The sequence below is a fragment of the Lipophrys pholis genome (genome assembly GCF_963383615.2).
Source record: "Lipophrys pholis genome assembly, chromosome: 5".
Classification (NCBI taxonomy): Eukaryota; Metazoa; Chordata; class Actinopteri; order Blenniiformes; family Blenniidae; genus Lipophrys; species Lipophrys pholis.
Window position 1 is genome coordinate 1,939,202 of NC_137628.1, and position 26,557 is coordinate 1,965,758.

General features: G+C 44.4%; 1 protein-coding gene across 1 annotated transcript in view; it reads right to left on the minus strand.

Moving 5' to 3' along the window:
* Nucleotides 1-26,557, minus strand: part of LOC308109893 (testis-expressed protein 2-like) — a 43,360-nt gene that overhangs the window by 3,762 nt on the left and 13,041 nt on the right. The window contains exons 3-10 of the mRNA XM_080463725.1: nucleotides 11,413-12,955; nucleotides 8,905-9,105; nucleotides 8,492-8,801; nucleotides 7,642-7,889; nucleotides 7,316-7,492; nucleotides 5,796-5,895; nucleotides 2,202-2,328; nucleotides 356-469 (exon numbers count right to left, since the gene is read on the minus strand). Coding sequence (XP_080319851.1) covers nucleotides 356-469; nucleotides 2,202-2,328; nucleotides 5,796-5,895; nucleotides 7,316-7,492; nucleotides 7,642-7,889; nucleotides 8,492-8,801; nucleotides 8,905-9,105; nucleotides 11,413-12,930 — 2,795 coding nt within the window. The 5' untranslated portion in view covers nucleotides 12,931-12,955. The remainder of the gene's footprint in view (nucleotides 1-355; nucleotides 470-2,201; nucleotides 2,329-5,795; nucleotides 5,896-7,315; nucleotides 7,493-7,641; nucleotides 7,890-8,491; nucleotides 8,802-8,904; nucleotides 9,106-11,412; nucleotides 12,956-26,557) is intronic.

A 26,557-nucleotide genomic window follows, 5' to 3' on the forward strand; every position in this document is an offset into this window, starting at 1 on the left:
AATTGTACTGAATATAATTAATAATAATCACATTTAACTCAGTTTCCAAGTATTTACAAATTAGTACATTTATTATTATTTAGTTTTATGATTTTTATATAAAAAAATAAGAATATCCTCATCTATTTAAAAAAGAAAACACATTAAAATAAAAAGCTCAGATTAAATGTTTTACATCAAATTTAATGCATCAGACCTCAAACTATTCTATTTTTAATACTTGTAAAGTATTCAGGGAATATTTACACTCTGACGCTTCACTTTTCCAACAGCTTCCTCTGACCAGGCGATGTTAATATACCGACTGAAAGGTTCTCTACTCCTGTGAAACAAGAAACAAACGAGGCGCTCTGACCCTTCAGTTCCAGCGGCGTCGTTGGAGAGGTCGGAGGAGTCTTCCTCGTCGGATGAACCTGCGCTGGACGACTCTTCGTCGCTGTCGGCCAGGCAGTACGTCCGCGGTCTGTGTCTGAAACGGGGACGGATCAACACCAGGAGTTAAAGTGACGTGTGCAGTCGAGGAAACATCACAGACAAACGAGAAACACATGGAGAGGAATTAACAACAGGAAGAAATGTGGAGGTTTGGAGCTTCAACGCTCCAGACGAGGTTTGAAAGACCTCCAGGTTCTTCCTGGTGACCCGAGATGACCCCTGTAGGACCCTGTGACGCCTCCCTGAGGTCTTCATCGTTTCTAGCAGAGCTTCTGTCTCTTTCCTACAAACAGTTTCGTCCTGATAACAGTCGCTGTACGCTGGTGTCCTGGAGTTATTCAGGTTGTGAGGATGAGCTGTGCCTCACTAACGCTGAAGTAGCAGTAGCCTGTATTCACAGTAGCATTAGCATGTACCCACAGTAGCATTAGCATGTATTCACAGTAGCATTAGCATGTACCCACAGTAGCATTAGCATGTACCCACAGTAGCATTAGCATGTATTCACAGTCACATTAGCATGTGCCTACAGTAGCATTAGCCTATATTCACAGTAGCATTAACATGTACCCACAGTAGCATTAGCATGTATTGACAGTAGCATTAGCATGTACCCACAGTAGCATTAGCCTGTCTTCACAGTAGCATTAGCATGTACCCACAGTAGCATGAGCCTATATTCACAGTAGCATTAGCATGTGCCTACAGTAGCATTAGCCTGTATTCACAGTAGCATTAACATGTACCCACAGTAATTAGCCTGTATTCACAGTAGCATTAGCATGTATTCACAGTAGCATTAGCATGTATCCACAGTAGCATTAGCCTGTATTCACAGTAGCATTAGCCTGTATTCACAGTAGCATTAGCATGTATCCACAGTAGCATTAGCATATATCCACAGTAGAATAAAACTATAGCTGTTAAAACAACTTTTTTGTGTCCTTCTTCATAATCCCTGTATTCTCTATGAGCTCTGGGATTATTTTCAGTGATGATATTGATCCATCACACAAATTGATACGTCTCTTTATCAGTGTGGCGAAACTGTGAAACATGAATCCACAGGTCAAAGGTCAAAGGTCAAAGGCAGCGAAGGACCAAAGAAACGTCTGCGCTGTATTGACACACACCCAAATGAAGATGCTCTCAACACTGAGATTAACGTGGAAGATGAAGAGATGCAGAGAGGAAGGCCGTGAATTATTAAAGAGGCCGAGTGGAAAATGAAAGCGGGACAGAAGACGTTAGTGTCGAAAGTCGAGCAGAACTCACCGAGGGCAGAACGCATCCGATTAGCAGGCGGAGAAAAGACACAGTCCAAGAGAGAGAGAGAGAGAGAGAGAGAGAGAAAAGAGGGTGAACGAGAGGGAGAGAAAAGAAAGACGAGATTAGATGACGGAAGTGAAGGAAACGACTCCAGAGACAAACTGGGGGACGTTCTGTTGTTCACAAGGAGACAGAAGATAAAAGTGGAAAACCCCACAACCTGCAGACGGACTGAGATCAGAACCGAGATTAACAGATGATCGGACATGGGAGAAATTCAGATTATAATCTGGATCCAGAAGGGAAACGTGGGTGTTAAAAGTTTGAGGGAATTTGAACTTAAACGGTCACAGCAACGTCCCAACTTTAAAAGTGAGTCAGGTTGAAGCCAAAGAGCCATAAAAAGACAATATGAAAGTTCAAACAGGCGTCTGATGGTTTTATCATCTCCGTCCACTGAACTCCCGCCTCGACGCTCCAAATCCAGGGAGTCTCACCCGTCTTTGCCGAAGTCGCCCACGCGGAGGCTCTCGCCCTCCTTCCCCAGGCGGATGAGGTTCATCTTGGTCTCCAGGGTCATGAGGAAGGAGCCGCTGTAGGAGACGTCCAGGTCGAACCACAGACCTGGTGGAGAAACGTCACTGTGAGGGACAATGGAAGGACAGACTGGGACACAGTGTGACGCCTCACTGAAGACGGACGGACACAGACTCCTCAAACAAGTCCCAGACTCTCTGAACTAAATCCCAACACTTGAAAACCAGACCGACCCAGGTTTTGAAAACCAGACCGACCCAGGTTGAAAACCAGACCGACCCAGGTTGAAAACCAGACCGACCCAGGTTGGAAACCAGACCGATCCAGGTTGGAAACCAGACCGATCCAGGTTGGAAACCAGACCGATCCAGGTTGGAAACCAGACCGATCCAGGTTGGAAACCAGACCGATCCAGGTTGGAAACCAGACCGATCCAGGTTGGACTACACAGAGTCGCTGTCCACATGAGCCAGAGCATCTTTTTCCTCCCCGTCGTTCTTTAAAAGAAAACTACTCAAAGGACTCCATCATGAAAATGGCCAAACATAACAATCACAAACTTTTTCACACCGACTGCTGAACTGCACGAGGAAATAAACAAACCATGCGAGCGCAGGACGAGCAGATTAAACCAGATTATATTCAGATTATAATCAGATTAAAATCTGATGTTCCTGTCAAGGAGGTGATGATGTGAACCACAACACAACCAGGATGCTCCTCGTCTTCACACATAATCAGAAAATCTCATTTACAGCAGCATACGATGCACACACACACGTTAGGTGATGTGATGAGTCACTCAGAACGAAGACAGAACGACGAGCACAGAGACTTGAAGACAAAACTTAGAAGAATAGAGAGCAGGATTAAAAAAAAAAAAAAAGAACGTGCAGCTGCAGGAAGAACGGAATTAGAGTAAAAATGGATGGAATATCAAAACGACACAACAGAGGGGGGCGTGTTGGATCCATTTATCCAGCAAGAGCCTTCGGAGTGTGAGTCTGGTTCTGTCGGGTCTGGTTCTGTCGGGTCTGGTTCTGTCGGGTCTGGTTCTGGCGGGTCTGGTTCTGGCGGGTCTGGTTCTGTCGGGTCTGGTTCTGAGGTTAGAAGCTTAAAGTTGTAAAGATATGAGAACAATAAGAGACGCTGCAGCTAAAGAGGCTCATCGATCCACTGCACTCAGCCGCTGCTTCCAGGAAGAGCGGGGTGAGACGGGGTGAGACGGGGAGTGACAAGGTGAGACGAGAAAAGGACTGGGTGAGACGAAGAGAGACCGGGTGAAACTAAGAGAGATGAAGAGAGACGGGGTGAGACGAAGAGAGACGGGGTGAGAGAGGGTGAGACAAAGAGACAGGGTGAGACAGAGACGAAGCGAGGCGAGGCGGGTTGAGACGAAGAGAGATGGGGTGAGCCCGAGTGAGACGAGGTGAGACGGAGTTAGACAACGTAGAGGAAGAACCTGGAAACCACTCCGGTCCTGGAGGTCTGGAGTCCAGCATGTTTGAGGTCTCTTCCTGGTGTAATTCCCTTGCTTGCCATGAGGGGGCTCATGAGGAAATGGAGCCTTTGTGGGACGTGCTGATCTATGAAGCCTCGACCTGGAGCACGTTGAAACCAGCTTCAGCACTCCAGTGGCTTCTTGGTCTTTATCATCAGGTGGTCATAATGTTAAGGCTGACGGGAGCAAACGAACCCGTCTGCTTTGGCCCGTCTCACACGGACAGGAAGCGTCAGTGAACCAGAGGGAGGAAACAGAAGAAAACAACACCTTTCCTTGATTTGCGTCTGCGCTGTGTCTCTGTTCAGGAGGCAGTTTTTCCTGGAGCGGATCCAGAGGAGGCTGCCGCCACATCGGTCAGAGATCCAATCAATTCCTGCTCTGGTTACAGGCTGATGTGACTCAGGAGGAGGAAGGAGGAAGGAGGAAGGAGGAAGAGGAGGGCACAGCGTGAGTCAGGACACAAAGAGGAAGAAGAAATGAAAGGGGAAAAACCAGGAAGAGACGAGAAAGCGGGTGAAAAGAGTGAATCGTCACTCTCGCGACCGACTCCGTGATCAGAGAGGGAATTCCTCCGAACGTAACGTGCCGAGCTTCTTGGCAGTGGAGACGATGGCTGAGCCTCCAGAGAGCCTCCTGAGCCGGAACAGGCTCCCATCTGGCCGCCAAATGACCCCCAAACATTTATTTTTTTTAATATCGTGACCAGCCTTGCTGTCAGGGTGGAGTTCGTAGAAACTCCCACAATGCAACAGCAAGGAGTTTTCTGGACATTTCAGTTTTCATTAAATTTGGCTTCATGTTGAGATTGGAGTTATTTTCTGTACCAATTAATTGTTTTAGTGAAAACATTGACATTTCCATCAGGTGTACTCTGGAGCACGACAAAGAAAAACCTTAAAGCTTAAATTTCAAAGGAAATAATTGCATAATTTTGCAGGTCCGATTCACTCAGGATGAAACTGGGCCGAATGTGAACTAAAATGAGTGTGAAGAAACCCCGACGGAGAATCTAATGATAGACTAATTCTTTCAAGCTGTGCCGTTCCGTTCATCTTCATCGTCGCTCTGCCTCCTCCTCACAGCTGCTTCCAGACGTCAAACAATCATCTCCCACGGACGGAACGACGCAGACGAGCGCGAACACGTATGACGACAGTGTTTTTCTAACGTGTGTGTCGCGAGCAGGTATTGCAAACACGCGCGCTTCAGCTCCAACAGGCACTTTGTCAGTGTGGTCACTAGTTTCCCGAGGAAACTCAAAACTGCGCAGTTCACCACGTTTGTCTTTGTAGATAATCTGCACGACGCATCCGAGAGAAACCCAAAGAGTTCTGTGACGAACCCTGCAGCACACGAATCCAGACGGATAACGTCACCGCCTCTTCATCGGCGTAATCTCCCATGTTTAAACACCAAAGTCATCGTCCAACGTCTCGGCAGGCCGCTCGTTAGGAAACACTCCAACGTTCCGTGGTCCAGCAAAGACACACAATACACAGGGATTGACCAAACATGAGCTGCAGCAAGGGTGGGTGTGTGTGTGTGTGTGTGTGTGTGTGTGTGTGTGTGTGTGTGTGTGTGTGTGTGTGTGTGTGCGCACGCGTATCCTGACATGTGACAGACACCACTTGCTCTCCACAGGAATCGGTAATACAATCAATAGAAAACCACCTTCTATGACAGGCACCGGTGTTTGTCTTCTCTTTTAAAACTGAGCACAAGACAGATTTCAACACAGCTGAGCTGCACAGAGCCTCAGGAGCTCAGATCGGCGTTACACTCAGTAAACTTCCTCCACGACAAATTGTTTTTCAAAACAAAGCAACTGTCTGATTACATGGTTCAGTTTTTTGTTTTCCTAGAAAAAAAAAACAGACAAACAGAGGACAGTGCCCCGAGAGGTGAGGTCTGGTACTGCAGAGTATCGTCATGAACCATGGAGTGAGTACGGGTGTGTGTGTGTGTGTGTGTGTGTGTGTGTGTGTGTGTGTGTGTGTGTGTGTGTGTGTGTGTGTGTGTGTGTGTGTGTGTGTGTGATTGTGTGTCTTGCCTCGGTAGTTGACGGAGGGTTTGGAGGCGCTGAGGATTCTGGGAGTTTCTGAGCCCATGTCCAGTTCAGTCAAAGTGAGTTCGTTCATGAAGTACGGCAGCTGAAAGAGACAAGAGCAGCTGATTAAGACGTCAACTTTCAAATACATTTCATTATACACATGAGACAAATACACTTTCTTTAAAAAAAATGTACATAAATTACCATGGAAATTTGAGGCAAACATAAAATATACACTTAGATTTGACCGAAACGGGACTATTTTCACCTTCATTAACTGAAGGCAGGAGTGAACACCTTTTTGTTCAGGAGCCACATTCTGCTTAACTTCATCTTGAGTGGGACAGAACGGTAATACTGTGCCATAATAACCTTTACATTTAAACGTTGATTTGATTTCATTTTGATTTGAAATTTTATTTTGAACATGTAAAAAAATAAAAACCCCACAAAAAACCACAAAAAAAACCCCCAAAAACCAACATAAATAGAAAACAGAACATCTAATTACATAAACAATATAAAAAGGTCAACACCATATGTACCCGTGTTTTTCACATGCACGAAGAAGACGTACTTATTATATCCTATCCCTTCACATCATTGTGGTTTTCTTAATTTACAACAATATATCTTCATCACTTTCAATACATTAAATCCTACAATATACTACACTATCAACAGTTAAGACACACCTATCACTCACACAGCACTACTGTATAAACAAACAATCCTCATGTCATTAACACCTAGTGTACCTCGCCAGGATCAACTCTTTACGTTTCTTTTTCAATTGGCAGTTAGAATTTGACATTTGGCATTTTTCTAACAGTTACTACTAAAAATAACTCCCATCTCAACATAAATCCAATTCTAATCAAACCTTCTGGTGTAAAATACAGTGAACTGTTGCATTGTGGGTGTTTTCACAAACTCCCACTGACATCATGGCTTTGAGGCGAGTTTGATAGCAACCAGGTTGCTCGTGTTCATGGCAGCATCACGAGATCTCAGCTCGTTTCAGTGCTGTGTCGAAATTTGTATAAAAAAAAATAAAAAATCAATGTTTTCTTTGAAACTTCTACAATTTGCTTGACGGTCTGGCCGGACTGGAGCCTCTTGGGGGGCCGGTTTTGACCCACAGGCCCGATGTTAGACTCCCCGGATCTAAACTATCTCCACAGGTTGTTGCAGTAAAAACACACGTTACATTAAGACGCGAAGTAGCTTCAGTGTTTGACACCTAAACTAGAAAACAGCAGAATAAAGGTGATCAAATGAATCTGTTTCCCTCAGTGTGGGGGGGGGGGGAGAGAGAGAGAGAGAGAGAGAGAGAGAGAGAGAGAGAGAGAGAGAGAGAGAGAGAGAGAGAGAGAGAGAGAGAGAGAGAGAGGAGAGAGAGAGAGAGAGAGAGAGAGAGAGAGAGAGAGAGAGAGAGAGAGAGAGAGAGAGAGAGAGAGAGAGAGAGAGAGAGAGAGAGAGAGAGACAAAGACAAAGACAAAGAGACAGAGAGACACACCCGTATCTTGCTGAGCTTCAGCTGGATCTTCTTGGAGACCAGCTCGGACCAGTAGGGCTCCGTCAGGAAGTCCCAGAAGATCCGGCCGAGCGCCACGTTCAACCAGGCAACCGTGTCGTCGTCGTCGTCAACGTCATCTCCCCCGGGCGCCGCCGGAGCTGCAGCGGCGCTCTGAAGCTGAACACCAGGCAGAGAATACCGTTTACTCAACTTGTGTACCACAGAGACATGGTGTGTGTGTGTGTGTGTGTGTGTGTGTGTGTGTGTGTGTGTGTGTGTGTGTGTGTGTGTGTGTGTGTGTGTGTGTGTGTGTGTGTGTGTGTGACCTTCTTGTCCGCCCCGGGGCTGCTCAGTGGACTCAGTGGACTGTGCAGAGCGGGGCTGCAGGCGGCCTGGCTGGCGTCCTGCTCTCTGGGCAGTAAGGAGCCCATGTAGACGCTGTAGTCCAGCAGGAGCCTGTTTCTGCTGCTGCTCGCTGCCGCTGAAGAAGACGAGGAGTCCTTCGACCTGCACGGCGACGCCAGCGCCTCGTCCAGGCTGCCGTGGCTGCTGCTGCGACTGTGAGAGCTCGGAGCTGCAGGACGCAACACAAAACACACAGGAAGCAACACACAGGAAGCAACACAGGAAACAACACACAGGAAGCAACACAGGAAACAACACACAGGAAGCAACACACAGGAAGCAACACACAGGAAGCAACACACAGGAAACAACACACAGGAAGCAACACACAGGAAGCAACACACAGGAAGCAACACACAGGAAGCAACACACAGGAAGCAACACACAGGAAGCAACACAGGGAACAACACACAGGAAGCAACACAGGGAACAACACACAGGAAGCAACACACAGGAAGCAACACAGGGAACAACACACAGGAAGCAACACAGGGAACAACACACAGGAAGCAACACACAGGAAGCAACACACAGGACATGACGGGAGATTAGAGACGATCAAAGTTCTGGAGTTTCCATCATTTGATTCCGACTGTGGATGAATCATCATAATGTTCAAGTCAGAATTTGTTCCTGGTCAATATCGTAATACGTATCATGATACCCTCAAACTCTTCATGCAACAATTAACATTCAACAAATTAACAGTTTTAGAGCTCGACTTTGCTGCTTGGCTTCAGAAGTCTTTATTTATTCTTTCTTCCTCCTCACCTCTCTTACTGGAACCCCCACCGGCCCCCCTCCTGATGTCGGCCTTGATCCTGGAGGCCGAATGAAACCTCTGGAACCACTCCTCCTTCTCCCGGCCCGTCCTCCCAAACAGGAAGAGCGTGGCCTCCCTGCTGGTGGAGGACGGCGCTCCTCGGTCCTGCGCCCCCTCCGCCCTCGCACCGTCGCTCGGCTCCCACCGGTCGTCCTCCGCCTTCGACATGAAGTCGTCCTGTTTGCCCAGTTCGATGCAGATCGGGTATTTCTTGTTCCACATTCGCTTCCTGGCCAAACTCAGAGGGGCCAGATAGACCTGAGGAAAGGTTTGACATAGTTTCACCAACTAATATTGCTACATGAAGATGAACAGAAACCTTCCACGATATCGAGGATGAAGATGAAGAGAGAGCACGTACCCTGCTGTTGGTCAGGTCGTAGATCTTCTGGCTGACGTAGCTGACGTCGGGCTTGGGCTCGTTGTGTGTGGCGCGGCGGGCGATGTTGTGGTTGGGTTTGGACAGACGGATGATGGCGCCCTCCAAGCGGACGAACACGGAGTGCGTGAGTGTGGCGTGGTACGTCTCCGGGTCGTAGTTCAGGATCTCGTTCATCCAGCCCTGAGAGGACAAACTGGAGATCATCTCACACGAACTGGGAAGAGTTTAGAAACAATCCGAAGACTCTTGTTTTCAGAAGGATGCAACCATGTTTAATGGTGTTAAACCAAACCGGAAAACTTTGTTTTGACAGGATTATAACAAGAGTGGATTTACTTTGATTAGAACTCTGTATTATGGTCCGTTTGTATTATGGTCCGTTTGTATTATGGTCCGTTTGTATTACGGTCTGTTTACACGACAACGATCTCGAGTGAAAACGTTCATTTTGACGCTCGGACGCAACTTTTTCCGAACAGCTCCTACGGTAGAACTTTTCTAAAATGCTCCGACACAGTAGAGACAATCAGAACAATGGTTCCTCCAGAGTGTCATGACCCAGATTCTCCTGGGACTTTGTAGTTTTATTTTGACAGTCACTGTATTGACAATCCAACTTGGCCCACTAGAATGTTCGTGTTCTTCCTTTGTTAATGTTTAGAGAGGGTTGTTCTCCACTGCGTGTGTGTGTGGTTTCATTACAAAAACAAACAACAGCGGCATCCAGTGGACCAACATGGTAACTCCATTGTTTTCAGTGTTTCTGCCAACGACGCCGGGAAATCGATGTGTTTTCACTTGAAACGTTGTTGTGTAACCGGGGCCTTAACGTCAATAAATGTGCGATCATTAAGCTGCTGCCTCTTTTTCTAACAGAACTCTAACTTTGTCAATATCTGGCGTTTGTTCAGTTGGATGGTAAGAGAAGTTCATGTTCCCGAAGTGTGAAGCTGTGAAACGTTGTCGTGTAACTGTACTGATGATACACGTGAGGAAAGGTGTTTTCCTCGGCTTCCTGGTGGTCCTTGCATGTTCTATATACGACTTATTATTCTGAGGAGTGTGAGCGTTAAATCCCATCAGTGGCAGCAGGTTCAGGAATGAAAAGGCTTTTGTAAATTGATCTTTGTCTTTGGTTGTCATGAAATAAATCTGTGTAACAACGACAGACAGAGGAAAGACAAGGATCCACTGCTGCACCTGGAAACCAGGACGCTGCCTGTCGTGTGGTGGGGAAGGTCACCTGAGGCTCAGAGCTTCATCACAGACATGAAGCCACGAACGCTGTGTGAGTTTCTTTGAAGCTCCTCGACGATATGCAGCTCATAACTCACTTACACTTTCCTTTTGTCACTTCAGGGTAAAAAACTCCAAAGGAAATCTGCCTGAATAGAAATCTCGCCTTTATTTGGAGCTTTTTCAGGGATCCAGATCCAGCATTCTGCGATACAGCAGTTTATCAATTTCACAATGGAAAATGAATATAAACATTTTTCTGTGTACATTTTTGTGATTCTGCTTCGATACTGGACGTCCTGTGATACTGAATAAGCTCCGACCAAAGCAGATCTCTGCTACATGAGTGTAATCCAGCAGTGTTAGATGCATGTGATCCCGTTTCAACACGGCACAGAAATCTAAGTCAGCTGGATTAAAACTAGTGTGATTTAATTTCACTAGAGGCTGACTGGATTACACAGCAGCACCCACATCGTTTCCCCGTTTTCCCTTGAAAATACCACCGAAGCTTGAAGTGTTGGTGTGTGAACTCTGGAGAGCGGAGGGAGAAGACAGATGGTTTATAACGGAATTATAAAGCTTATTGCAAAAACCATTTCTGTGCAGAAGAAAACACGTGCTGTAAACTAGAATTAATATTCAACCAGTTTACATGGCGTAGTACTGAAAGGTACCTGGTCACAAGTTAGAACTTACTTTTGCTGTAACATCAAATATTGATAATAAATAGAAAATTCCAGAGGACATTTTTTGTGCCTGCCTCCTGCTGCCGACCGACACCCCCTACTATCTACTATAGTGGGAGTGGAGGGTTATTTATTAATTATTATTAATAATGAGTAACAAGAAACTCGAGTGTTTGGGTCAGACATGCCACTGAGTAAAGATTTCCTTTGTTAGGGAGCCTTGCTGAGGTCATTCCAAACATTAAATATAATCTTAAAAAAGGTGTGTCGACAAACCAAAATATAACAAAAAAATTTACGATACGAACATAACTTCTTTATTGCATTGTGCTAATGGTACCTGGACGTGATGTTATAGTGGAAATGATAACTTATCTGAAAGATCATGCAACTTGAAAAGTGTGATTTTGTGCTGTCCTGCAGTATTATATTTCCACGTTGTTTTCTGACATGTGTTTACCAAACAGTTACATGTTACAGTTACTTGTTTTCTTTAGATCTCATTAACATCTCATGTACAGGAAGTACTGGAGCGAAAAAAGTGACGAAAAGACAGACTGACCTTATAAATGTCTGGTTCCTTAATGTCCAGCTTAGTCCGGCTCTGCAGCTTCCTCTGGTGCCTGGAATGTCTAAAGTCGCCTCCAGAAGGTTTTGGTCCGGTCAACCACACAACACCGATGGCTAAGAGGAATCCCAGTCCCACCCCCAGCACCACTCCTCCAACGTAGCTCGGCAGAGGCAATACAAAGAACAAATAGACCAACATGGACAGGATGCAGAGAGTGTAATACGGGATACTGGGATCCGGCGGGACGCTCTCGGACTCATCCTCGCTGCAGGGTTCGGTACTGCCACTCAGTGGCACTTTGGTTTGACTTCCAGTCGCAGTGTCGTCCGTTCTGTCCACAGCGTCTCCGTCGGCGTCGGTGCAGGTCTCGAAGTCTTCGCTGTTGAGGATGCAGAAGTCGTCGTCCTCCAGCTTTGCGAGAGCAGACATGGACAAGTTGTCCATGGACATTGGAAGTGAGGACGACTTGTTGGGGCTCTTGGCGTCGGTGGGGGGGTTGATGGGTGATTCGGCGGTGCAGCCATCGCGGCTTCCTGCCTCCAGGTCGCCGCCCTCCTCCTCCTTGATGCAGTAGTTGTTGTTGTTGCTCTCCGGGTGACCATTGATGGAGGCGATGGTGGAGAGTTCCTGGGCGCTGGCGGACAGCGCCTTGTTCCGGTGAATGCTGCCGCCGCTCTTTTCATCGATGATCTTACTGAGCAGCTGCAGCGGCTCGGCGATGGCTTCAGTGAGGCGGCGCTTGGTATCTTCGAGCCGCGCCTCGACCTCGGACACTTTGAAAAAGCTCCGGGTGTCCGGGGAGGTCTGCGGTGACGTCGGCACCGTCTTAGAGTCGACCGCCGACGCGGCAGCTGATTGGACCCGCGGGTTCGTGAATTGCTTAAAGAGTTGCAGATTGAGGCGTGATTCTGGAAGACGGTAGGATGTGGAGGACGACGAGTCCTGCGACGTGTCCGAGGATAACGACTTGACCAGGGACTTCATGAGCTGCTGGTGTCTCGGCGTCGGGGCCGGAGCTGAAGAGGCGCCATCGCGAGACTCCACGTCAGAGGTCTTTAGCAAGCTCAACAAAGGTTTGTCGCTGGAGGGAAAACTCCGAGACTTTGTGGGAGGGGAATTAGAGCCTGTCGATTTCTGCTCAGAGAGATATGAAGACAGAGTCGGTGTGGGAGCTGAGGGAGTGGGATTTTTAGAAGCCGAAGAAAGTCTGGATGACTCGGGAATGACGTGAGCCACATCCAACGCGTCCGGCGGTCCTTCAAACATCTCCTCGTTTGCTTCTAAACCCGCCACGATACCTGGATCAACCAGAGTGACGGTAGAGGGAGTAGAGAAACCTGTGCTGTACAGCTTCTCTTCCTCCTCCTCTTCCTCCTTCCCCAGAGCTGAGAAGTGGATGGTGATGGCCTCCTTGGACAGTGATCGCTGGACATGAAGCTTCGGGGTGCCGGGGGCTTGTTTGTCTGCGGGGTGAGAGCTGTCTGCATGGCTGGGAGGCCGGCTGGTCATTTCAGCTCTCCCACTGAGCCGCAGTCTGCAATCAGATCAATAAATCACACTGAATTACATCCAAATCAATAGGATCACTTAAATCAGCAAAGAAACTGCATTTTGGACTTTGACATAAATACTTTATATCTCAAAAAGAAGGTCTGAAAGCTACAATCGTTTCTGCTGAAACTTAACTGTCAGATTGAAGATATTAAAAATGGTATATTAGTAGAAGTGAATCAAGCAAAAATCGCTCTGGGAGACTGTAGGAAAGATTATCTATTCCCTCCTTTTTGTAGGCTAAATAATCCAATATTGTGCGAGTATCATATGCAGCCTTCAAAGTCAACACACTTGTGAATTAGTAACAGTCGACTATATTTAGGAAGCCAAACTATGTGAATTCTGTCGCCAGGAAAGAAAAAGTGTCTTTGCATGTGTGACTGTGCTCCATCGTCAAACCAGTTCAATTACATCAGACTTCGGTTTGCAGCAATCAGGCGTGTTAAATCAGCACGCGCACACCCGGTGATTAACCCCGACCATCCCCCTCACCACCTGCTGACACTTCTGCAAATACCTACCACAAACTACAGACACACACTCAGGAAGAGCCAAGGCCTTAATCAGGAGCAATCAGAGACAAACCAGAGTCACGACTGAGTGAAAGAATCTTCGACCAACCCACAGAAAAAGGAATATGACCAACGTTTCAACAGGATTTCAAGGTGGTATTGAGGATACTGCACTCTTCGGAGAACTGTAGGTCACTAATAGACAGACCACAGTCCAGTTTGGAATCAGCGGCCGTTTAATTATATTTATTTATATATTTATTTGCTGCGTAACTCGTCCTGCACCGTTGGGAGCACAGACACAAACAGCGCATCAAAACGTTCAGAACCTTCGGAAATAGGTTGCAGCGAGTTTTGTTAAGGATTCAGCTAATCGTTTCTGTGAAAAAGTGTCCCATACGAAGCAGATGGGAGAGGTACCTCATGGAGGAGATAAAGAAGATGAAAAGAGATGAAGAGGCAAGCACACAAAATGTTCTCTGTGGAAAACACAAAATAATTCTCCCTCTCCATCGCCGAGTGAAGTCGCCATACTTTTAGCTCGAGACTTCATGTAACTTTTTAAAAAACGTTGGCGCTCTTGTCCTCTATTCAGATGTGAAAACATCTTTTTCCTATCTTCTACCAATTTTAACCTGTGAGCTTTTACATTTGAGAACAGCTTCACAAGTTTTTGGGAGTTTATAATGGGAGTGGACAGAATGTTCTAAGGTGGAGTGACAGTTGGTTAGAGTGGCAGTGGTTGTCGGGGTAAAGAAGGGGTGTGCGACATGGCGGTACTAGGTTGTGAAGGACTACAACGTGTTGACGATCTGATATAGCAGAGAGTAGAATTGTCTGGAAAACATTCTATAGGTTGCAGCTCTATGAAGACGCACAGACGCATGTTTTGGTTGTGTAGTGAGGAAGCGTGGCAAAAGGCGAAACAGGGAGTTGGTCCTGAAAAGAAACTGTGAAAAAAAAACCAGTGATTTTCCCGTGGCTGCCATGCACAAACACCGTTCAGACGTTGTCCGTCACAATACGCCTCCTTTACAGTAGGACCGAAAAACTCTGAGCAGTAATATGTTCTAAAGCTGATGGATGTTTAATAATCCTTGCAGTTCAGTTGTGTGAGCAGATGAGACTGTTCCTACATTTGGGTACTGTGTGTGTATATACACATGTCTAGAAGATATAGAAGTATTTAGTCTATTGTAATAGAATACATGTATCAGTATTTATGTGTTATATTTTGAATAATATCATTCCATAATCATGAGTGTACATTATTTCATACATTTTATATAATAAATAATGATATTGTTGGACGGAAAATAGTAATTTATTCAAACTTTTTAAATAAATAATTAGCCTTAATATGATAGTGGTAACATATATTATACATTTATGGAACAGGGGTGGGATTTAATAAGTAATACTTCCCACTCCTTTTTGGACGTGCAAAAATATTCTATTTTGTTACTATTTCTGTTCACTGTTGATTTTGATATTTCAATTTGAGCATGTTCAAAATAAAAAGAAGGTAATAAAATGAAATAACTCCAGTTACTTAAGTTTGCATTTTCATTTCATTCAATAAGCTATTTAGTCTTTTGGTACTTAAATCTGGTTAAAATGACTGTTAAATAATATTTTGCAGAATTGCCGTAGTTTACACCAGTTGATATCTTTATTTTTCCCCATTTGAAATAAGTCTCAAGTATTATTTGATCTTTTGTGTTGTGGTTTTTATTTTACTTTTCATGTTTCACTGTTCATGTGAACGCTTCCTCAGAAGCCCCACCGAAGAAATGTATCACCAGCCGCCACTGGTTGTTTACGTTCAACAATTGCAAATTCCCTTCAAGAACACAACCAAAAAAAGGGTTTGGGCAGAAGCAAGGCTTTATTACGTCCCTCCCCTGTACGTCACATCAACTCAACAACAATAAACAAAAACCTTTGCCACTATGCTCACCTTCATCTATAACCTTCTGTAAATGCTTTTTCAAAGAAGGAAATGTACTGCACGGACTATTCACATAACTGATATGTACTAATCAAAACATTTTAGAAATTTTTGGAATTTTAACAAAGAATGGATTAACTTAAAATGATCACTGAGATCGTTCCATAATTTCACTCCAACAACTTTGAAACACATCTTTGTTTGACGTTGGTTCTTATTTTGCTTATTTCAAACCGAAGTAAACCTCTTAAATTAGAACGTCCTCTTCTTAATTTGAAGAAGGATTGGATGCTCCTGGGAAGGTTCCCGTTCACAGCGCGAAACACAATTTCCGGCAATTTTAACGTAACTAAAACCATTAATTACAATTGTTTGGATTTTATAAAGAGTCCATTTGTCGATTCCCGGAACTCAGCGTGATTTATTATTCCAATTGTTCTTTTTTTTGGAGTTTAACGATTGGGTCGAGGTATGTTTTACAAGCATCTCCCCAAATTCCTGAGCAATATAATAAGTAGGGTAGCACAAGAGAGGAGTACAATATATGCAGACATTTTATGTTCAGTAAAGTTTTAGTTTTTTATAATATACCAGCGGTTTTTGATCGGTTGGACTTAACGTACTGTACATGGGGTTTCCAACATCGCTGATGATCTATCATTATCCCCAAAAACTTAGTTTCAAAAACTTGTTCTATTTCAATTCCATTCAAACAGTTTCATGTTACAGTTTTTCTCATGGGATCCAAAAATCATAAATCATGATGGTGATTTCATTACCAAAGAAATCATATGATATTTTTCCCATATCGCCCACCCTGAAAATAAAACATCTCTCTCTCGCTGTTGTGGCCACAAGTCTCACTCAATCTCATCTTATATACGTCAAAACGTAGCTACAGGTGCTGTGCTTCAAACAAGGGGCTACTTTTGTCTGCAACGTGAACGGTTGTGTCTAAAAAGGCAAGCGCCAGATTTCAGACATCTTTACGCTGAAATCAAAAAGTTCTGACATTCGTCTCAAACGTTTGCTGGGAAATGGAAGATCCTACAGACATGAGACGCTCACAGTTAAAATCATTTTCAAATAGGTCGCACGGCTCTTGAAGAATTATCATTTGTTCGAGATGCCAACATTCATGAACTGACTGTCTGACTGCAGCGTCTCCACGGCAACAGACTCACACACCTGGAGAGTCGCTGCTCCTGATTGTCTAATTATATCTTTCACTGTTACTGGCTAGTAATCCTATTGGTACTTTACTGATACTTTGGAGTATGACAACATGTGGACATGTAATGTCATGGTTTAACACACGCACGCACACACACACACGCACACGCACGCACGCACAAGCTATCGTTAGCATGTTAGCTCCTTCGCATAGCTTCCGTTTGCTATGAGAGCTAACGCGTGCTATGTAATCTAGCCAACACGTCCTGTAACATACACAAGTAGTCGGCAGTGAGAGGCAGTCACACAAACCTTCCTCTTGAAGTTTCTAGTCATTACACAACATTTCTTGCCCGTTCTGAGAAGATTTTGTGAAAATGATCCTACTAGATGTATAAAAAAGATGAATTGGTCAAATAAATGACCAGTGAAATCTGATGATGGTGTCAAACTCATTTCTCATCTGCAAACAGCTCAATTTTATCTTCACTGAGCCTGACTGGTAAAATAGTGCCAGAATCATCTTTAAATTTGAAGTATAAAGTTTTTCCTTTGTGATGAAAATGTCAATATTTTCACAAAACCAAAGAAACTACTACAGAAAATGACTCCAATCTCAACATATTTCATTGAAACCTTCTGGTGCAAAATACAGTGAAATGTCCAGAAAACTTCTCCTGTAGGTGTTTTAAGAAACGCCCCCTGACAGCACTGCTTTGAGGCCAGTGTGATAGCAACCAGGTAGATCGCTTTCATAGCAACATCATGACATCTCAGCTCGGGTCTCAGTGCTGTGTTGTCTCAGCTACACTTAACTTTGTTAAAAATATCAATATTTCTGTTGAAATGTGTGATTTCCTTGGTAGTTTTGTCTGGATTGGAGCCTCCTGTGAGCCGGTTTTGGCCCACGGGCCAGATGTTTGACAATATCTCAGCTGATATAGATTCATTCTTCTGCTTGTGGAGAGAGAAACGGTGCGAGACCACTCAGAAAAAAAAAACTGTAAGAAGAAAATGCAAACTCCACACAGAAAGAGTCCATTGGTCTGATGTTAAATCAGAGTCATGCTTTCTGCGGTGGCAGAACAAGCAACTGCATCGCTGTGTCAACCCTGCAGATTTACGCATGAAATAAAATGAAATCAGGATTATCAAGTTGTACAAATACACACTTAGATCCAACACGGCCTGCAGCTTGTAAGTTGAAACACCTCTGATACGACAAAACTATTTTTGATATTTGATGATGAAATGAAACCCGAGCTGGAAATACCACCGTCCGCTCGCTCCGTCTCTCTGCAGTCCTGCGGTGCTGAAAACAGAACTGCGTTAACGTGCAGGGCATTTGGCACCGCCGTCTTTCTGCCTCGTCTGGACAACAGAGGTGGCGTGAGGTCAGGCTGGCCGCCTTGTTTTCAGACTCCACTTAACCACTCATTGTCACATGGGTCACGAGTGAGCTTGTTAGCCAGTCAGGCAGTCTGCCAGCCACCTCTGTCCCCAGCGGGCCGGCCGCCTTCAGCAGCAGCACAATGAGGCCTTTCTAGTGGACGGACAAGCTGGACGTGGACGTCTTTCTAACAAACCAGACTCAAAGTGCCAACAGCACACTGACGATGCTGCTCGTGTGTACTCCTGGAGTTCTGAGTGTCTAATCTATTTTTGTTAATAAGGCTCCATGGAAACAGAACAAACGCGCATCAAAAGAGTCACGACCGCCTGTCCCTGTTTGTTTTTAACAATTAATAACTCTTAACAATAGATCTTTCTTCGTCTCACGGCCACAGAGCCTGCTCCTCTGCTGATGTCACTGTCACTCTGGACGTCACTGGTTCTCCTCGCTTCCGAGGCAGACGGAGGGGAGCTTTTAGCCGTCCGACCACCATGAGACATCACACACGTCTCGACAGGATCCGAGGAAAAATATTCCTCCAACTTTCTTGCAGTCTTAGCAAGAGCTGCTAAATCTATCGTATAGAAATGTTATTCTCCTTCTGAGTTCAAGTTGTTTAGTTTGTTTTCTGACTCGATGCTGCCAGAGCTTGACCCCTGATAACCCCTCAGATCAGTATCAGTTGACAAACAAGCTGCAGCATTTCCAAATGTCACCAGAAGCGCTGTGGGAAGTCCCACAAATGATAGACTGATATTCCAGTACTTCTGTTTCAAAATTCAAATTGGATACGAGAAAAGAGACTTGCAACAGCATTTTGCAACGATGGACATTTCTGGAAAAAGTCAGACAACTGAAATACTGTTTTTCTTTCAGCAATTCTGACTGTTTCACTCTGCAGTAATCTCATGAGAAGTACTTAGTCATTCTGAACAACGACTGACTGTCGGGAATGGAAAGCCGCCCTCCCTCGTACCGAGCCCTGTGTCACACTAACCCTTCACCTCTTCCCCATCTGAACAATAACTTGGTGCGACACGATCTCCGGCTTCTTCTGAGAGGACGACAGCTGCTTAGCTCTATTGATTCTGGGAAAAAATACCAATACCAGGACACGTCCAGGAAATCTACGGTCCCTCTGAATCACAACATCTTTTCCCTGGAAGTTCCCTGATCGGCCCTCAAACGCCTGTCGGGCTCTTCGGTCAAACAATTCCATCTTGATCTGGTATGAAGGCTGAGTGCGTTTGTCAAAGACTCTTTAAAGTAGAAATCAATCAGCACGTCTGTCGCTCAACAAGCCAACAGAGCAGGCGGCGTTGCTGCTGCTGCGAGACAAAAGGGAGAATATACATCCTGTCAAGCAGCAGAATGCTGGGAAAGTCGAGAAAACCTGCAGTTTATCAGTTCAGTCACGATGGCCTCATTCAGAATCAGAAGAAGTTTAATTTCTAATGCACTTTTCATTTAAAAAGCCCAAAGTACTACGACCACATTAAAAAGAAACAACACAAACACCAGATTAAAGAATTTGAAAAAGAGTCATTAAAGGGAGTTAAAAGCCTCATTAAAGATGTAAGTCTTCACATGCTTTTTAAAAGAATTTGTTCTTTTAAACTTTGAACTTTTCTGACATAATTTATCCTGAGACGCTGGAATCCCAAACGGTCTGTGAAGATGATGAAGCTCATCATGACGATATGCTTCTACTGCAGTACAGGACTGTCTCAGAAAATTAGAATATTGTGTTAAAGTCCTTTAGTTTCTGTAATGCAACTAAAAACATGAAAATGTCATACATTCTGGATTCATTAAACATCAACTGAAATATTGCAAGCCTTTTGTCGTTTTAATATTGCTGATTATGGCATACAGCTTAAGAAAACTCAAATATCCTATCTCAAAATATTAGAATATCATGAAAAAGTATACTAGCAGGCTATTTAACTAATCACTTGAATCGTCTAATTAACTCGAAACACCAGCAAGGGTTTCCCTGAGCCTTTAAAAACACTCAGCTTGGTTCAGTAAACTAAATCACAAGTATTGGGAAGACTGCTGACCTGACTGCTGTCCAGAGGACCATCATTGACACCCTCCATCAGGAGGGTAAGACACAAAAAGAAATTTCTAAAAGAGCAGGCTGTTCACAGAGTGCAGTTTCAAAGCACATTCACAAAAAGTCTGTTGGAAGGAGGAAATGTGGCAGGAAACGCTGCACAACCAAGAGAGAGGACCGCAGCCTTAACAGCATTGTGAAGAAGAGCCGCTTCCAGAATTTGGGGGAGCTTCAAAGACAGTGGACTGAAGCTGGAGTCCAGGTATCAAAAGCCACCGTTCACAGACGTGTCCCGGAAATGGGCTACAATAGCCGTATTCCCATGGTCAAGCCACTCCTGAACTCAAGACAACGGAAGAAGCGTCTGACTTGGGCTATGGAAAAGAAGCACTGGACAGTTGCAGATTGGTCCAGAGTCCTGTTTTCAGACGAAAGCAAGTTTTGTATTTCATTTGGAAGTCAAGGCGCTAGAGTCTGGAGGAAGGCTGGAGAGGAGCACAATCCAAGTTGCTTGAAATCCAGTGTGAAGTTCCCACAGTCAGCAATGGTTTGGGGAGCCATGTCAGCTGCTGGTGTTGGTCCACTGTGTTTCATCAAGTCCAGAGTCAATGCAGCTGTGTACCAAGAGATTTTATAGCACTACATGCTTCCATCTGTTGAAAAGCTCTATGGAGATGATGATTTCATTTTCCAGCATGATCTGGCACCTGCCCACAGTGCCAAAACCACCAGTAACTGGTGTACTGACCATGGCATTACTGTCCTCGATTGGCCTGCCAACTCCCCTGACCTGAACCCCATAGAGAATTTGTGGGGTATTGTGAAGAAGAAGCTGAAAGACACCAGAAACAATAATGCAAATGAGCTAAAGGCCGCTATTGAAGCATCCTGGGCCTCCATAACACCTCAGCAATGCCACAGGCTGATTGCTTCCATGCCACGCCGCATTGATGCAGTAATCCATGCAAAAGGGTTCCCAACCAAGTACTGAGTGAATTAATTGACATTTTCAAATGTTTGATTTTGTTTTGCTGTTATAAATCTTTTTTTTTTACTTGGTCTGAGGAAATATTCAAATTTTTTGAGATAGGATATTTGAGTTTTCTTAAGCTGTATGCCATAATCAGCAATTTTAAAATAATAAAAGGCTTGCAATATTTCAGTTGATGTGTAATGAATCCAGAATGTATGACATTTTTGTTTTTTTAATTGCATTACAGAAAATAAAGACCTTTATCACAATATTCTAATTTTCTGAGACAGTCCTGTATATTGAAGCTGAAGGCTTCAGGACGTTCATGGAATAAACTGAGTGGAACAACAACAACAAAAGAACTTTTCAGGCTCGTCTGAGGTCCTGGTTACAACCAATTCAGGAGAAAACGCTAAACTTTCATAGTATTTTGGGGGTACGAGTCAACTTGGAATGAAAGTAAGAAACGGGTAACGTCTCCACGTTATGTCTCCTACACAGCAGCGGATGGCGTTTCCAGTGTTTTTGCTGAAAAACCTCCACCAGAAGAGATTTCTGCTCGTCACTCAGCCTGTTGCTCTCTGCTGCTTCATCACAAGCCACGGTCCTCTGAGGATCTCAAATGTCATACTTCTGTTTCAGATGGCATCAGTGGGATTAGGAGGATGCTTACAGGAGAAAAACAGCCCAGTGGAGGAGATAAAACAATCCCAGAGCGCTCTACTCGTTACCTAGGAAGGGATTAGATGGAGTCCCACTTCAGATCCTCCTGTTTATTTACGTTAGTAATGGCTTTTCCTGTGTTACACTGATAGTTTATCTTCACATTAATCCTACGACCTGCACCGCCGGCACAGCAGAACAGGCACAGGTAAAAACACAGGGACACGATGAAAAGGGAAATAAATAAAACATTTTGGTTGGTTTGCTGATATGTTCCGCAAAAGTCATTTCTTTTTGAGTCCAATCATTTCATGATTTTAAAACAACCAAGCTTGCCTTTTTCCAAATTGGGTATTTTCCAGTTCGAATAATCAGGAGACACATGAAGTGACGGTGCTTCATGCCGAGCTTCACCCCAGATTACATAATCCCAAACAAAGTGGGTTGATCTCCAGCCGGAACACGAGGCATTCACCTTTTCACAAGTAGCCCATGTTTGTTTATTATGTGCACAGGCGTGTCGAACAGTCCGTCTCCATGCAGGAGGTGTGGTAGAGCGCATGAACCTTCACTGTATTCCCAGGTCAAGGTAAAGCCGTGCTCAGACACTCCCACCCCTCCACGCCTCCACCCCATCCACTGAGTTTTAATAAAGACTGAGGTTTCAACTGAACTCTTCTTTTCTATCAGCTCTGGTATTCATTCAGGAGTTTTTCATGTATTTTCCCGTCGCAGTGTGGAAGCAGAACTTGCAGCTCGATGCACGACGAGGTTCAGGGAATCAGTCGCGGGTACAGGGGAGAGTGTTTCTGTGTTTCGACACGAAGCCTTCTCAGATTCGCTTTCCTGGAGACAAATAAACAATGTGAGGCCAACAAAACCAAAACTGTCGTGAGGAATGCCGACTAACTGGTGAGACAGGCGGAGGCTGAAATGTTGCTCTGTGAGCCCATTACGGGTCTGATCAGCTGTTTGGCAGCATTCCTCAGCCAGCAGGAAGCACGGAGACGACATACAGCGTAATACTGAGTAAACAAGGTCCTGCTGGGTTTTCAGAGGTCAGCAGATCAGTTTCACTCTGGACAGCCAAAGTGAAAAGAAGATAAAAAAACATCATTGTTTGTTTTGCTGCTGCTTCTTTTTCCTCCAACTGAAATTCCACCATTCAGTAAAAGAGTCTCATGAAAACTGGACTCCATGAAAACCATTTTTGAAGGGATGATGTTCTTAAAAAACATTCAGCCTATAATATATCAGCTGTCTCATGTTGGAACCATCAATAAGAAAATAACTCTCAGGTGTGATTTAACACCTTGATGCCGTGAGAAAGATTTCATTATAACCCCCGTGAAGCCGTCACGGCATGTTTTCAGATCAGTTTGGTGTGTTTAAACATGTTAACCCTAATCCTGTCAACACGAGCATGTGACACTAAAGCTGCGTTTCACTGGACTCACTTTTTAACAGCGTCGCTTCCTGGGAAGAGTTGTGGTTCGAGAGCTGACCACGACAGTGAGAACAGAAAGGACCTATCAATAAGTTCAATTCTTCTGCTCGATCATTCAGAGTGGACTTTAAAAAAATCACAACATCTTTGTCTCGACGGACAATAATATCCACAGGCCATCCTGAAGCAGTCGACATAAAGACATCATCAAAACATAGTTGATGTTTCTCTCTGTGCAGCCATGGTGAAAACTTTGAGGTTAGTCCTGAGATGAATCGGCTGATTAACAACGGACGCCAAACCCTCAAGTTTACATTCAACATCTTCATCTTTCACTCCTCAGATGGATATTTAAATGAGTCATCACCTGACATCCAGTCTCCCTTAAATCGTCTTTAAATCAATTCTTAGAATTTATTAAGAAAAAAAAAAGAGCTTGTTCCTCTCACCAGAGCTAGCTAGCTATAGCATAGCATTGGAGTCCTTTTGCTCACATTAAAAATTCAAATAACAACCGATGGTAGAGCTGTCGGCAAACATCCAAGCAGTAGAGCAACGCACCCCGGAGATTTAAAAGGGAATTCGGTCATTTGTTAATCACATGAGGTTAAAAGTTTATATTAGTCTTGTTAGCTGTTAGCAGTTAGCCTCTAGGGTTAGTGGCTAAATTTATCTCAGCTGAGTTTTTTTAATGTTAGCCTTCTGTGTTGGTCAAAGCAAAATCTCCGGTTTCTGCGGTGCGATTCTGGTTTGAACAAAGAGCCCAAAAAGAAAAACTCTTTCAGCCACTTTCAAACTCCAGATTTTCAGGCAAGTTACATGTTTTAACAAGGACATTTGTGATTTCTGGGTGATGACTCCTTTAACCAAAAAACAAATCAAACCAGGACTTCCACCCCGTGAAGCTGCTGATAAGAACCGACAGAACAACAAGCAGCACAGCCACACCTGCAGGAACGTACCCCTCTTTTTACAATAACGGATAATCTCATCACTCTCCCGGTAGTTTAACAGACAAAGCCGCTCTCAAGGGGTTAACGGGTGTCGCTCTCGCTGGATTGCTCAACTGGCCTGCCACGGCTCAGCTGCTGAGGCTCACGACGGCGTGAACAGCAGCTGGTGAGGAGCATGTGACTCAGCGTCCAAAGACCAGGACGTAATAAACACACCAACAACCAGAGAGAAGAAGACAGAAAGACTGAGACGGCGGGGTTTTAGTTCCGTGACCACAGATCTTTACACAAACAGTTGCTCTCCATTTCATCCGGACGAAGCTCCGTCAACGTGTCTCCTTCAGCCTGTTTGAGACCCGTCAGCTCAGTGACAGTTGCCGTTAAATAACTGCTGAGGCTCACCAACAAGTCCTTGTTATTTCTGAATGAACTTCTCCAAACTGTCACTGGGATCACAGATTTACGTCCTGCTGCAGCCTCTCTGACTCACTCAGCTTCATATCCAGCACAATACGCTCAGCGACAACGTTTAACTACTTCTTAAAGGACACTGTATAGCTATGGTGGCTCCTTATATCTTTATTCTGCAATGTCCTTTATTTGTACTTTAATCGTGAACCTTATTTCACTGATTTTGCAGTAACTCCTGCACACTGGGCCACATACAGTTTGGTGAATGGACGCAGGAGACCTGAGATGACTGCTTCATTGAGCTTCACAAGTCAAGCGTGTAATGCTGTTTTGCACATAATTTATCAAGGCAAAGTGGAGCCTCTGTCTCCTGAGAAGCACAGATCCAAGCAGTCGGTCAGACTCCAGTAACAGAGATCATGGTGATGTGGATCTGTTCAACATCTGTACCACGTTTTCGTTAAAATAAATCTAAATAGATTTCCAACAGTCGCCACACTCACACGGATGGCGATAAAGTCTCTGGTGCTGAATTATATTTAATATTTATGTTGGGAAGTGTTTTTTTGGCACATTTTGACAATCAACTATTTTTTAATTTTTTTTGGGAGGGAGGGGGGGTAAAAAATAAAATCAACCATTATTGATTTAAATTGATCTCTTAAATTCATCACCTTCTTTAGCTTCTGTTACCAACAGCTACTTTGATCCTTTTACTGCAGCTCTGATTCATTATGATTAACAAAGTAGTTGTGATTTATCATTATGGAACCCCAGTGAAGTACAGATCAATGAAAAAAAATAAAAATAAAGTTCACATACGGTTAGGCTCTATTTACGCGTCATCTTTGTTGCGTTTTCAATTGAAATGTAGTCGTGCAAACGGGCTTCAGAAGCTCCTCAGTTACTTTAAACGTTGCCTGATCTTCACCAAACATCAACATACTTTCAATAGTTTCCAGACAACAGACTGAAGAAGAGACAATTAAACCACCACAGTTTAGAAGCCGGCGTTCGAGGCGTTGGATGTTTTTACATTCTTGTAAAAAAAGCAGCAGGTAAAACTCAAAGCAGGCTGAAGTTCAATATGATGAAATCCTGTTGCACCACTGGTGAAGTTTGCGTGTCGGCTGCTCCCCTCCAGCGTTGCCACAGTGGATTCTGTCATCTGCATGTTTGATTTGGCAGCAGTTTTTCCACGGACTGCCTTTTCTTACACAAGCCTGTGGTGAACGGGTGCAGCAGGACTGCTTCACTGTACTCCAAGTTTAAACTAATAGATGTGCAGCGTATTGTGGGTCTCATCAAAGCTCACAATCTGAAGCAGTATCGTCTAAAAATAAAAAAATAAAAAAGTATTTGAACACTTCTTCAAAACAACTGTCGCCTCAGATTGTGAATTTCTTTTTGCACCAATGTTCGGTCTGCTTGTGTCCGACTCCCCAAACCTTAAATCCAGCTTCTATTCAGTTATGGTCTCAGACAGGAAGCAGCCAAACAGCGCCCCCTCTGGCTCAGGCTCAAACACATTCACACCAACATCCAGTCAGTTTTAGAATAGGGTGCAATTTGCTAGCTCAATATTTCAACGTCCGTCTCGGTGCTCGCCAACTCCTAACTATGAGCTGCTTGAGCCAACTTGGGTTTTCTTCATGTAGAAAGCAGGTTAACAGTCACGTAGCTGAACCACGAGTCGCAGCAACAAACTGGTCAGAAAACCTGCACGGAACGTCTGAACTAGCAGTGCTAGTCACACAGAGGCTAACGCAACATCATTGACGCAGAGACACTGGGATCACAACGAGTCTCAGAAAATAATGGAATCTCTGCTTGACTTTAGAGCAGGGGCCTTAAAAGCATTTTAGTTAAGGGGTCACATTCAGAGTGGGCCGTACCGGTAAACTTGTGCCAGAATAACCTTTAATTTGAAAGTTTAAAGTTTGTCTTTGTGGCAATGCAGAGTATACATGATGAAAATGGCGATATTTTTACAAAACTAAATATTTACTACAGAAAATGACACCAATCTCAACATATAGCCAATTTT